We start from the raw sequence: 13,652 nt of genomic DNA, 5'->3' as shown, positions 1-13,652 counted from the left end.
GAACTGAGACGAGTGCCCTAAACACTAGGCTATGTGGTACTTAAGGATGGGTTTCTCAGTCTCTCCTGTTGGATCTGTTCCACTGGGTATAGATAATTCACTGAGCCAGAGAGCAAGAGCAGCTCTGCAGCCCAGCAGTTAGGGCTCTCGCCTGTAGGGCTGGAGTCATGCTGAAATGCTCTGGAACACCACTCTGTCTTCTCCCTCAGCTGACCAGTTCTCTCACTTTTGAGTGATGTGGGATAATACTGGCAATGCATTCTGGCACTCTTTTTTTGGTAAGGTTCTGTTGCTGCTCACCTGGGAGGTGGGAAACCTGGTTCAAATCCCTGTAGGTTGACCTGAGCCAAATAGCAAGTGGGAAAATTGGGATGGGTGCGGGAGGGAGGGCGGTATTAGGTACCTACATAAGACAAAGCCCTGAATAGCAGAACTATCCCTATAAAAGCAGGACAGTTGGTTACCCTAAATCCCTGCTGCACAGCAGACAGAATGGGGATCTGAAGTTAGGTCTCCCACGCCCCAGGTTTAGTATTTCACCCACCAGACCACCGGGTAAAAAGGAAGTGGCTCCACTTCTACCATTCTGTGTGAGGCCCAATCTAATAGACATGCTCTAAGATATCTCTGAGCATGCCTACTGAATCAGGCCTAAAATTCAAGGTAGACAGGGGAATTTTGTGAATTCCCCCAGGCCTTACACATGAGCTAGGTACTAAGCTGCTGGGTGGACACTATTCAAGAGCTTAGGTGTCTGTACATGCAATTTAGGGGGGACTTCGGTAAAAACTACAGATTTTAGGGATCTACAGTTTAGGTGGCAGGTGAATGATAATTTTGTGAATGCCAGTGCACCTAACATATCAGCTAAATGCTCTCATCCCTATTGTAAATCCAGTCCTGTGTATCACTGGAGATTGGAATAAGTTGTGTCTGAACAGCTAGCCGCAGTTTCTACACAGGGATTCTGCCATCTTCCAACAGTCTTCCCCTGAATGGTGGTGTGGGTTTGATTAACATAAACATGCCCAGCCTCTTGTACATAAACAGTGGAACAGGATTGCTAGAAAAATATTCTAAGACTTTTAAAATAGAGGCTTTAAAGTTAGGGTCCCAAATTATTATTTATGCATCTAAATAAGTTTCCTGGTTTTTGGGGTGCTGATTTCCATTGAAGTGAATACAACAGAGAGTCCAGTAGCATTTAAAGACTCACAATTTTATTATGGCATAAGCTTTCATGAGTTGCAACTCACTTCATCAGATGCATAAAGTAGAAGAAAAAGAAACAGATGGTAGGGATACAGAGATGGGAGTGTAACATCAGAGCTAATTCAATCATAGTAGATGTGGATAAGAAGGTGAAAATGCCTATAGTGGAAAATTACTTATTGTAAGGAGAGAGCCATGCCCAGTCCCTATCCAGACCCATTCTGATGGTGTCAAATTTACATATGAATTCCAGCTCAGCAGTTTCATGTTGCAGCCTATTTTTGAAGGTTTTGTGCTTGAGGATGGCAACTTTCAATTCTGTAACTGTGTGTCCAGGGAGATTAAAATGTTCTCCCACTGGTTTTTGCATGTTACCATTTATTTTATTGTGTAGAGATAGTCTGGTTTATCCAGTGTACGTGTCAGAAGGGCATTGTTGGCACACAATGGCATATATCGCATTAGTAGATATGCGGGTGAATGAGCTTTTGATGGTATAGTTGATCTGGTTAGGTCCTATGATCATGTCACTAGGGTAGAAGTGTGGACAGAGTTGGCAGTGGGGTTTGTTGCAGGGATTAGTTTCTGTTGTGAGGTGTGTGGTTGGTGGTATGTGTTTCAGATTTGGAGGCTGCTATAAGCAAAGACTGGCCTGTCTGCCAAGGTTTTTAGAGCAAGGGATTGTCATCTAGGCTAGATTGTAGATCCTAGATGATGATGTGTTGGAGAGGTTTTAGCTGGGAGCTGTAGGCAATAGCCAGTGGCATTCTGATGCTTTCTTTATTGGGTCTGTACTGCAGTAGATGACTTCTGGATACCTGCCTAGCACTGTCAGTCTATTTCTTCACTTCCTAGGTGGGTACTGTCGTTTTAAGAATGCTTGATTGTAGGTGTTGGTCTCTGTCTGAGGGATTAGAGCAAATGCGGTTGTATCTTAGGGCTTAGCAGTAGACAATAGATCTTGTGATTGTTCTGGCTGGAATCTGGAAACATGTAGGCAAGTACAGCAGTCAGTAAGTTTCCAGTATAGAGTAGTGTTTCTGTCACTATCAATTATTTGCACTATAGTGTCTAGGAAATTGATCTCTTGTGTGGACTAGCCCAAGCTGAGGTTGATGATGGGGTGGAAATTTGTTGAAACCCCAGTGGAATTCTTCAAGGGCCTCCTTCCTGGGTCCTGATGATGATGTCGTCAATGTAGCGCAAGTAGAAGAGGGGCACTTGAGGATGAGAAATGAGGAAGCATTGTTCTGAGTCATTCATAAAAATGTTGGCATAGTGTGGGGCCAAAGGAGTAGCCATAGCACGACTGATGACTTGAAGGTATAAATCATCCCCAAATTGCAAGCGATTGTAGGTGAGAACAGTCACTTGTTGAGAATTATAAGAGCATTGAGTCATAAGTCTCCAAGTCCTTAATGCTAATCACCTGTGAGAAGCTTGAGTTCCTAGAAATAAGCAGACTACTCTTACTTAATATCTTGGTATTATGATATGCTGTACAAACTTCAGACACAGGAAAAAACAAAACAAAAGAGAGAAGGTTTCCAGGAGCTAGTCAAATCCCCCTGCAGTAGTTTTGGGGAGAGATCTAAGAGCTTATTCAATCCTTCTGTTGGCACTATCTGCAATAAAAAGTGCTCCAGAATGTTACTTTTATTTCCTTATAGCCGGAAGAATTTCTTCCAAAGGTTAAACTGCCTTGTTCCATAAACTTATAGTCTAAGGGTGTGTCTAGACTACATGCCTCCGTCGACGGAGGCATGTAGATTAGACAGATCGGCAGAGGGAAATGAAGCCGCGATTTAAATAATCATGGCTTCATTTAAATTTAAATTGGCTGCCCTGCTCTGCCGATCAGCTGTTTGTTGGCAGATCGGGGCAGTCTGGACGCGCCGCTGTCAACAAGGAAGCCTTTGTCGATCGGCGCAGGTATGCCTCGTGAAACCAGGTTTACCTGCGCCGATCGACAAAGGCTTCCTTGTCGACAGCAGCGCGTCCAGACTGCCCCGATCTGCCGACAAACAGCTGATCAGCAGAGCGGGGCAGCCATTTAAATGTAAATGAAGCTGCAATTATTTAAATTGCGGCTTCATTTCCCTCTGCCGATCTGTCTAATCTACATGCCCCTGTCGACAGAGGCATGTAGTCGAGGCACACCCTAACCGAAGTGTTGGAGCATAAGCTTTCATGGGCAAAGACCCACTTCGTCAGATGCATGTCTAACAAGCTTATGCTCTAACACTTCGGTTAGTCTATAAGGGGCCACAGGACTCCTCGCCACTTTTGCAGATTCAGACTAACACGGCTACCCCTCTGATACTTGTTCCATAAAGAAATCTGTGGATTGGTGTGACAGCCAAGAGACATGGTATGTGAACTATGGTCTTTGATCAGTTGGATCCAAAGAGGAGTCAATGTTTTTAGTGCTTGCACTGTGAAACTACCGTGAGTTTACCAACAAGCATCTCATTGAAAGGCTGAGTAAATTTACAACAGGCTCAGAATGGAAGAGTACACAGTTACAAGGTCACAGGCCATGCTCTCACTCTGATTTTTTATTTATAAATACAGATCGGATTATTTTCTCACATATGCCAGTTTTACACTAGTGGCAATATTGATTTTAGTTGTTATACCTTATGTACAGCCATGCAGATGAGAGCAGTCCAGAGCCATAACCTTTTAATATTGCATTATATGTAGTTTGGAGCATGAGTTGTTGCGCTTTAATTAAATCACTGGTTCCTCTCATTCTCTAGGTTGTCCAGCAGCGGACAATATAGGATGCTTCAGAGCATGGTTAATGTTTCTAGTAATTATGCAATGAGGTGCATGGGGGTTGGAACTATTCCAATGGATACCTACACACCAACCTAAATGTAAGGATTGTTAACTATATCTTATATCACTACGTTATTAATATTCATTTTTGTTTAAGGAGGACTGAAAACCCCTCGGATGTGTCACAGTGTGGGCTACCCGCCCCAATGTCAAAGTAGTTCATCAAACTGAAAACACGAACAGTTGTTGTTTTTTCCAGATTTTAATCTTGGAAAAAATAATTCTCCCTCTTTCTGGATACAAGCAGAAAAATCCACTAACAAGACAACTTTTTTCTTTCCAAGGTGCATGCTGTAGCAGCCAAATTCCCATCAAGGGGAGACCAACATCTTCCCACCATCTTTGTTCTTTCTTTTTTGTATACTTGACAGCTAAGCCTTCCAGTTTAAGTGAATCCCATCCACATCTGTCCCCCACTATCATGCCTGCAGTCTAATTACTTGTTCTTTAGCCTGAGTAGAAAAAAATGGGTGGCACACTTTAGTTCTGCATGGGCAATCAGTACGGGGGAGAACTGAAACCTGGGCAGGTAGAATACTGTCACAGAATGCTCACCTACAGTTTCCCTAATTGTGTTTTCAGCCCATGAAAGATTGTGCCCTACTACTCCCTGTAGAGCCATGGGGGGCAACCTGTGGCTCGTGGGCTCATTGGTGAATCAGGGTAATTGGATTGCAGGCCGCAAGGCATTTTGCTGAGGTTGACTGTCTGCAAGCACTGCCCCCCACCGCTCCCAGTAGCCAGGGTTCTCTGTTTGTGGACACCAGGACATCCCTGTGGCCCTTTTGCCTGCAGGTACCACTTCCCACATCTCCAATTCTAAGGGAACAGAGGATAGCGGCCATTGAGAGCTACGGGGGGCAGTGCCTGCAAACAGTCGCCGTCCACAAAATATCCTGCAGCCCACAAGGTTACTCTGATGGTTCTGCAGGTAGCGCACCACTGCTCTAGAATCATAGATTCCGAGGCCACTGTGATAATCTAGTTTGACCTCCTTTATAACACAGGCCATAGAACTTACCATTCCCACAAGCCTTCTTTTAGACAAACATCCAGTCTTGATTTTTAAATTGCCAGAGGAGTATCTACCACAATCCTTGCTAAGCTGCTCCAATGGCAATTACCCTCACCATTAAAAATGTATGTCCTATTTGTGTAGCTTCCACTTCCAGCCATTGGATAATGTTGTACCTTTTTCTGCAAGACTGAAGAGCCCATCATCAAAGAGCATTAGCACTGGGTTCATTGTTCCTAGTCTAAAACCCATCGGTGCTGCCCTAAGTTTTGGCTGAAGAGGAACATGATGTGAACCATCCCCTAGGGGGACTGAGCATGCTGTTTTCTCAGCACATAAAGGGCAAGATGATATGGTGGGCTACTTTACGCTATTCTTTTGCTTGTCTTCTTTTTAATGTCACAGTTAATGCATTCAAGGCAAGAGCTGTAAGTTAGAATTGGCATGCCCTGACAGAGCAATAGGAGGGTTAAAATGCTTTTAAGCTTTTGATGTACCCCTTTTGGTGCCCTGCCTATCCCTAGGCAGTGCCAGGGCAATTTCTAGGGGCTGATTTTTTTCTGATATCAGAGGAACAATTCCACAGTTAATTCCTCTTTACTTTGTTTTGAACTTGAAAACAGGCAAACAAACTGTTCCAGGACATTACAGTCAATATTTTCCCAAACAGAACAGTCAGATCCATTTCAGTTTAGAGCAAATAGAATGCATTTCTTGGGGTGCAGTAGTGAAAACAGAAAATAAATGGTTTGAAACATTAACTGCCTGACAGGGTAACAACAATGAGACACTGCAAGCTGGGCTATCAAGCTTGCAGAATAATTGTCCAGCTAACCATTTAAGAAAAGGTCTGAAAGCTGCTTGTTGTCTAACCAATCAGTTTCCCCTTTCAATGTCTGGCTTTTCAGACCACATACACACAGATATATACAGGGTATGTCTGCACTCAATAAAATACCCACAACTGGTCTATGTCAATTCACGGGGGTCATGGAAATTTGCTTCAAAGACATTTAGGCTTGTGCTAGAGCAGTGTTTCTCAACTTTTTTTTATAAAGTACCCCTTTTTCAAAAAAAAACCCCAATGATAAGTACCCCCAGTACCTACAGTTTTCAGACACACAACATTTTTTTCTACCATTGTGACCCATTTGTTTAAACAACTTAATGGTAGCTGGGCAGACAATGAAATTTTTGGGTGTAAAAAGTACAAAAATAATAAAGCAATGTAAAACTGAAAACAAAAATTCAGTTTTCTCCACATTTCAGACTTCTCTTAAGTACCCCTAAGGGTACTCATACCCCTGGTTGAGAAACACTGTGCTAGAGGTTGGGCTCTGATACCCCAGGTGTGGGCTCAAGGGCCTTGGACTGCAGGGCTATAAAACTGCAGTGTAGACATATGGATCTTAATGTGGAGATTGAACACAGGATCTGCTCTGTGCTAGCACATCCTTCAGAAAGATGATTCATTGTGTCTTTATTGGCAGTGATCTGCAAATGGAAACTAAGATCCAGGTCTACAATGCAGTAGTCATCCCCACTCTCCTTTATGGGTATGAGACTGGGTGATATACATCTTTAATGTCCAGAGTGGTATTAACACTGCTGTTTTAGGAAGATTCTCCGTATCAGATGGGAAGACAATTGCACCAATTCCAGCATTTTCTCTGCAGCTAATATCACCTGTTTTGAGGCAAAGACTATGAACATCAGTTTTGGTGGGCGGGCCATTGTGTGTGGATGGCTGATACTCATCTCCAAAAACAAGTCTTCTTTTCTCAACTTATTTATGCTAAGAGTGCCCACAGAGAAAACACTATGAAGATAGCATGAAAGTATATCTTCAGAAGCGAGGCAAGGACCCTACAAATTGTTAAGAACTGGCAATAGACTGCAAGAGCATCACATCACATATCAACCTTCAGCCTGTTTTGAAGAGAATTGCCTTCCTCAAAAGGCTGAGAAACAATGGAGGAGGAAAGAAAGTGTGTAGCATCCCGGGCAGCAATTGTGCTCTCGCCAATCACTAGGCACAATCCTGGAAAAACCTGTAGATCATGGATTGGTTGGATTCCTCAGCCATCTTAAGTCTCATCAACAGGGTCCCTGACAGACATCATCCTCATATCAAGGGATGGCACCAAGACATTTGGGCTCTGGGACCCCATGAGGGAGAAGGGTTTCAGAGCCCAGGCTCCAGCCTGAATAATGTCTACACTATTTTATAGCTCCACAGCCCAACCCTCAGTCAGCTAACATTGGCCAGCTGTGGGTGTTTTATTGCAGTGAAGGCCAACCACATATGTCAAATCCCTCACAGGAAGTCTCTCACCTCAGAGCCCTGCTTCATAACCAGCTTCTCATTGAAAAATATGGTTAATAATAAAGGCAGTCTGATACAATACTGATATTTCTTTAGGAATTTACAGAACAAAAATATTGGGCCAATCCTTAGCTGTTCTAACTCCACTGACTTGAATGGAAAAATGCCAGTTCACACTAGTTGAAGGTCTGGCCCATTACTCCTTACTACACGTAAGACAAGTTCAAACAGAACTGTCAGACATTATTAAATCCCATTCCCTTTTCCCTTGCTGGGTTGCATTTTGACTAGTTTTCTGGAAACCTCTCTTTTAATTTTTCTCTGTATCTGAGGATTTTTTGGTAGTTGTAATAAGGATTACCTTGAATATTAATGCAATGCACTGCAGACATCCACCTTCCACAATGAGCAACTAGAAGAAGGAGATTAGGTTTTTCAAAGAAAGGGGGAAAGGAAGTCACTTCAGTGTCATGTTTTCAGTGACTATGATTGCAGTCATACCTCATTTATGTAATATGAAAAGAGAATGCTGCAAGTTTTTTTGGATATGCTTCTATTTCTCAGCCATCCTCTCTTTGGGGTTTCAACTGTGGTTTAACTGCTGTCGCTTTATCTAGAACTAGGCAGCATGCACCAATTTCAGGTTGCTGCTGCTTTTTAAAAATTGAATTATAATTTTTCTTGCCTCTTAGTGGGTATAGAGCGGTTCTGGAAACGGAACTGATAGATGCAAAACACGCAAGGTGTTTAGTAGAGTGCACTAGTAAGTCAAATTACTGGTCTGCTTACGTAACTAGAAGAGTTCTGAGTATTGACTTTCCACGTCTTAATTAACATGTAAAATCTGATTGAAGAAATGTGTGTGTTAGAACTGAGAGAGAAAAGTTCTTGATAACCAGAGTCAGGACAGTACAGGTAAGTGCTATGTAAGCCTTCACACACTTTTCTGATGAATATTATGCTATCATAATTGTTTCACTCCCTCTCCCCTTCTGTTTTTTATCCCCACATTACATCTTAGATGTTAGGAATGTTAAGCTTGCTGGGGCAAGACTGTCCTTTACAGTTGTGTATGGTACATAACACAATGAGGCCCTAATTGGGGTCTTGAGGTGTTACCGCAATATAAATAATTATTTAAAAATACACTTCATGCCTGATCTGTAGAGTCCCTCCTAGTCCAGCCCTCTGTACCCCACACATACCTCTCCCTACACATCTTCAGGCCTGCCGATGGGGTGCATCGTGGGCAATTGCCTTGGGGTCCAGCGATTCAAAGGAGCCCAGGGCTTCCGGCCACCATCACCGCTACTGTAGCAGCGGCAGCAACTGGAGCCCCAGGTCCTTTAAATTGATGCCGGAGCACCATGCTGCACTCTGAAGGCTTGGGGAGGCCACACATTTAGGGCAGGGCTGGCAGGGGGCAGCAACACACTCAGGCTATGTCTGCACTCGTGGCTTCTTGCATGAGTAATATGCAAATGAGGCTAAGCGTGGAATATCGCCGAGTTTCATTTGCATACCTAATGAGCCACCATTTTTTTCAGAAGAGGCTCTTATGCAAGAAGGAGCATCTACACTGCCCCTTCTTGCGCAAGAAAAACCCTCTTGCGCAATGCTGTTCTTCCTGAAAAGTAATAGGTGTAACGGCATTGTGCAAGAGGGTTTTTCTTGTGCAAGAAGGGACAGTGTAGACGCTCCTTCTTGCATAAGAGCCTCTTCTGAAAAAAATGGTGGCTCATTTGGTATGCAAAAGAGGTGTGGAGATATTCCACGCTTAGCCTCATTTGCATATTACTTGCGCAAGGAGTCGCGAGTGTAGACATAGCCTCAGAGTGGAATGGAGGACTGGCTACACTGGCCCCACCCCTTCTACCTGATGCCCAATCACTACCAGGCATACCCACACACGCATACACACCTTGCCCAGCAGCGGCTATTGATGCCTCTGCACGCCTTGCAGCAATCTCCACCACTCTATCAGTAAATCTCTACTGAACATATGAAAAAATGTTAATTGAAATCTGGAATGGAAAGACAGGCATAACAACCTACCATGCATCCTATTCTACTCCCTCCCATAAAAGCCAGAAACTCAGAACTAGAGAACATCCTGGCATACTCAGGTTCAGAGCTGTATGCTTCCTAACTTACCTGCTACTCAGCAAAATGAGATTGAAATGGCAGCAGTGTAAATCAAAACTTGGGATACCATAGTGAGACAAAAGGGAGAGAGCTACAAGGGGGATTATAATTAGTGAGCAGTTTTCTTTAAAAAAAAAAATACTGTACATCTTAAACCTCTTTCTTTGGTTGGGTTTCATTGTGAACTTAGTCATGCACCGTAGCTTTGAAATCAAGTTCCATGCACATCTGATGCAACCAATTTGACAAGGTTTGTGCTAATCAGCTGAGATGGTAGCCAGTCTAGAAAACACAGGGATTATATTGTGTGTTTTAAAAATGTGAAGATTTGCTAAAGGAATGTGGAACTGGCTTGGATTCTCCATCTTCCCCCAAAATTCACAGGATAGGCTATAGTCTTATATTAGGCTATGCAACATGGTATGGTGATAAACTTATCCCCTTCCCCAAAGAATAAGCAGAGAGACGGCAGCTCCTATATAGAGTAAAGTCTAGCTTTTACCACAGGTGGCCTTGGTTTTACCTGCTACGTTCACAGAAGCAGAAAAAGGAATCCCCTCCTTTAGGTTCTCTCTCCTCCCTCTCATTTTTATGATAGGATTTTTAAAAAGACACATATATAGTCCATTTCACATATGCCAATAATGAGGTGACACACTCTCCTATGTTTTTAAAGGCAGGGAAGGCCAAGGAGTAAAAACAATTTCTCCCCACCTGAATATGTTCATACCTAATATAATTTAGAGCCATGCTAACTTTTCAATTTTATGTCTTCATTGAGTTATGTAAAAAGTTCCTGAAGCCTCATGGAAGACTTGAGAAATAAAAACAAAATGTAACTCCTAAGCTATGAGATTTCCTACATTTCACTCCCCCTCATTTTTTATCACTAAGGAGACAAGTGTCGGCCTGAAAACAGGATCTTGGTTCCTTGAGAGTTCACCTACTCCAGCTGCTTATTATTCTCTCGCTTCCCTGTCTTGTGCCTGAGGCTCTAATTCTCTGCTTGTGACATCACTTATTTCCATGGCATCCAATTGTGATGTCACAGAACTCTCACTTGAGGCACAGGAGAAGAAATACTAGCAGGAACACATGAACTCTTCTTAAGAAAAACTTACTGCAGCCCTTTAGCCTAATGAAGTAGAACGGAGAAAAATACACGTCATATTATAGAGCGGCTGAATTGCTCCTACTTACAAAAAATAACCTGTAGAAATCAAAACACAGAACTCCATTTCACAGACTGTCGTCTTAAACTAGGACTGTACAATCCAGGTCTCAAAAGTACTAACTGAACTGAATCTCAACCCTGTCTCTGAAATGCTTTTCAACATTTTTATGGCTCATATTTCTTCCTCTCTCCACAGCATCAAAATTTTTCTCTTCCTGCTAGACCCCTTCCACAACACCAGCTCCATACCCTAGCCCCTTCCTTCACTCCCTTCACCAGGCTGCCTCCTAAAAACTTTTTCCATATATATCCCTTCCTTTCTATAATCTTCCCCACTACTGTTTTAATACCCTAATATCTGACAGCCTCTCTAATCGAGTCTCATGCTCCACTGTATTCCAGTGTTGGAAGCAATACACTCTGTGCACCTGTGAGCAGGGAAAGTTCAGAGTGTAGGAAAAATGTAAATAGAGAGGAGGCCATGGAAAGCAAGGAGGCTATATCCTATGTGCATTGTTAAGGGAAGGCGATAGAGGGAGTCTAATTAATATAATAGGGTTAAAAGTAAGGAAGAAGCCAAAAGAGACCCTCAGAACAAGCATCCACATTTATGGATGGTTGCCTGAAATCAAACTGAACCTTTTTTAGGTCTGCCCATTATAATTAACTCTTTCTCTGTCCATTGGAATGGACTATTCCTTTGAATAACAGGGTACATATACCAGAAGCTGATGTGAGTTTTGCCCCGTGTATCTGCAGTTATTTAGCAGTTAAGTGGATATATAAAATGCTTCCCAATCAGGCTTATTTTTGGACAAGTTCACTCAGTTAAAGATTCTATATTCATACAGAACACCTGTCCCTGCTTGGGTTTTGAACTCTTTAGCCATCATACTTCTGTTCCAGGAGTCACTGGCAGCTGCCTGCACCACTGGGGGTGCGCTGTTTGAAGAGCCCTCAGCAGGAAACAGAGGCAGCAAAGTGGTGGTGGTGGTCTGTTCATCCTCGCTAAATACTATCAAGTCCTGGTAGAGAAAACAATGCAGAAATAATCAGTTAAGCAGTGAATGCTCAGATAAAAGCCATGCTGCTCAAAATGGTGAAGACTTGAACTTTTCAGGTGGTGCTAAAACCAAAAAGGGAGCAGGGAGTTAAAAGCTTCAATTTACCTGAATTATTTGATTGGCTGGTTTTTAGTAGAACCACTGGCCATTAAATATAGATTGAAATATTTTTAAAATGTTTAAGATGGCATATTTATCTATATGAGAATCGGGCCATGGAAAATATACATTTAAAAACAAAAAGAATTGAATGCTGGAGTCTTCCACTTACCTACATGCTGAAATCTGAGCGAGGGGGCTCCGTCTCCCCTACTAACATTGACATCATTAATATCTAAAGCACCATAAAGAATGCAGCTCACTGTTCTCTTTTAGGTGTCAGTGATGTGATATCATATATTATAGGAGAAATGCAGAACCTTACGGTCTTGTAGGCTTCTCTGCTCAGCTTTTAAAATGTCAAGGGATTTACTTCCACCTGTTGTTCTGCTAAAGGGTGACTTTTGCCCTGGAGCAAACTTGTTAAAAATAATATAACTGATACAAGAAGAAATGTTCTGGTCCTATGTTTCCTTTACTATTTTTGAAAAGATTTGTGTTTTCATAATGACTCTCTTTTATCAGTCCCAACTTCAGCTTGGCATACTACAACTACTTTGCAATTTTATAGCACCTTTCATCAGAGGTTGCTAAAATATTTTACAGACTTTAAAGAAACGCAGTCTTACAACAGCACTGTCAGATAAGGTATTAGTATTCTGTCTTATCAGATGGGGAAACTGGGCAAAGAAAAGTAAAGACATTTCTCCAACCCAGATCTCTTCACTCCTAATCCAGTATTTTAAGTATCAGGTGTGTCGGTGTAGCTTACTGGAAGTCAGGGGACTTATGCAGATTTCTACTAGCTGATGATCTGGCCCAGGGCTTTTCATAGCTTGTTTTGTTTTGTTAGATAAAAGGAAGCCACAAATCATCTCAGTTGATTACTGATAAAGTCTCAGACTGGCAACTAATACATATATGAAAATAATTTCATTAATTAGGTAACATTTGAGGTGCTTTTCTCTCTTCACAGAAAGGCTTGAAAACCACTGCAAGTTTTCCATTGTTTTAACCGATTAGGCTTAACAAAGCAGCACTTAGAAGAGCTCAATGGAGAATTACAGCCTTGCCTACATTAGAAATGTGTTATTTATACCAGGATTCTAGGAATGAATGCAGTTGAAACAGTGCTGAACTCTGAAGTCTACACTTGGCACATTTACAAGTAAACTACATTCAGCTCTGGTTTAACTCTCTTTGTTGCTGACACCTGCTGTCAGCAATGGGTTTTTTTTGTAGTGCAGTCAAAATTAAAGGCATATATTCCTAGAAGAAATTAAAATGACTGCCTTGGCAGTTCCAGACAGATTGGCAGTGGTGGGTGTAGGAAATGTAATTGTGATTGGCATGTGGCAGTGACTATGAATGACAGGAAGGTATATGAAATTACAGAGGTTAAATGTGTTTGGGGTGGGTTCAAACACACGCAACTTGGAAACTATGTGGTGACACATAAGTTTAAAGTTTGAACACAAAAATGTTCTGGTAGAGCCCTAAATGTGGTGCGGTGCTGTGCTGCATGTATGTAATCTTTGTTACTGCTTTTGTTGGCTTTATTCATCTTTTTTTCAAAGCAGCAATAAGAACAATCTAAAAAGTAGACTAAGAATATCCTGGGTTTGTGTATCTCTTTATTTTTCTCACAACAAAGAAACAGCCTATTCCAGAAGTCTGAGTAATGATTCTAGCCTCTTAGATTTACAAAGCAGAACCAGAATTAGTGAGAAAATACTTTCTCGTAGTATTTCTCTGTTTCTGTGTCTCATTTTA

General features: G+C 42.1%; 2 protein-coding genes across 6 annotated transcripts in view; one reads left to right on the top strand and one right to left on the bottom strand.

Moving 5' to 3' along the window:
* The window catches only part of GRAP2 (GRB2 related adaptor protein 2), a 161,763-nt gene that overhangs the window by 53,343 nt on the left and 94,768 nt on the right, over nt 1-13,652 (top strand). The gene's annotated exons all lie outside the window — the stretch shown is intronic.
* The window catches only part of ENTHD1 (ENTH domain containing 1), a 65,868-nt gene that overhangs the window by 13,319 nt on the left and 38,897 nt on the right, over nt 1-13,652 (bottom strand). The window contains exon 5 of one of the 2 annotated variants that reach the window (XM_025185115.2): nt 11,573-11,741. In XM_025185115.2, the coding sequence (XP_025040900.2) occupies nt 11,573-11,741 (169 nt within the window). The remainder of the gene's footprint in view (nt 1-11,572; nt 11,742-13,652) is intronic. The other variant, XM_025185120.2, reaches the window with a different exon arrangement.

The sequence above is a fragment of the Pelodiscus sinensis genome, chromosome 1 (assembly GCF_049634645.1).
Source record: "Pelodiscus sinensis isolate JC-2024 chromosome 1, ASM4963464v1, whole genome shotgun sequence".
Lineage (NCBI taxonomy): Eukaryota > Metazoa > Chordata > Testudines > Trionychidae > Pelodiscus > Pelodiscus sinensis.
Note: the sequence above shows the minus strand (reverse complement) of the source record. Positions and strands in the feature narration are given on the sequence as shown.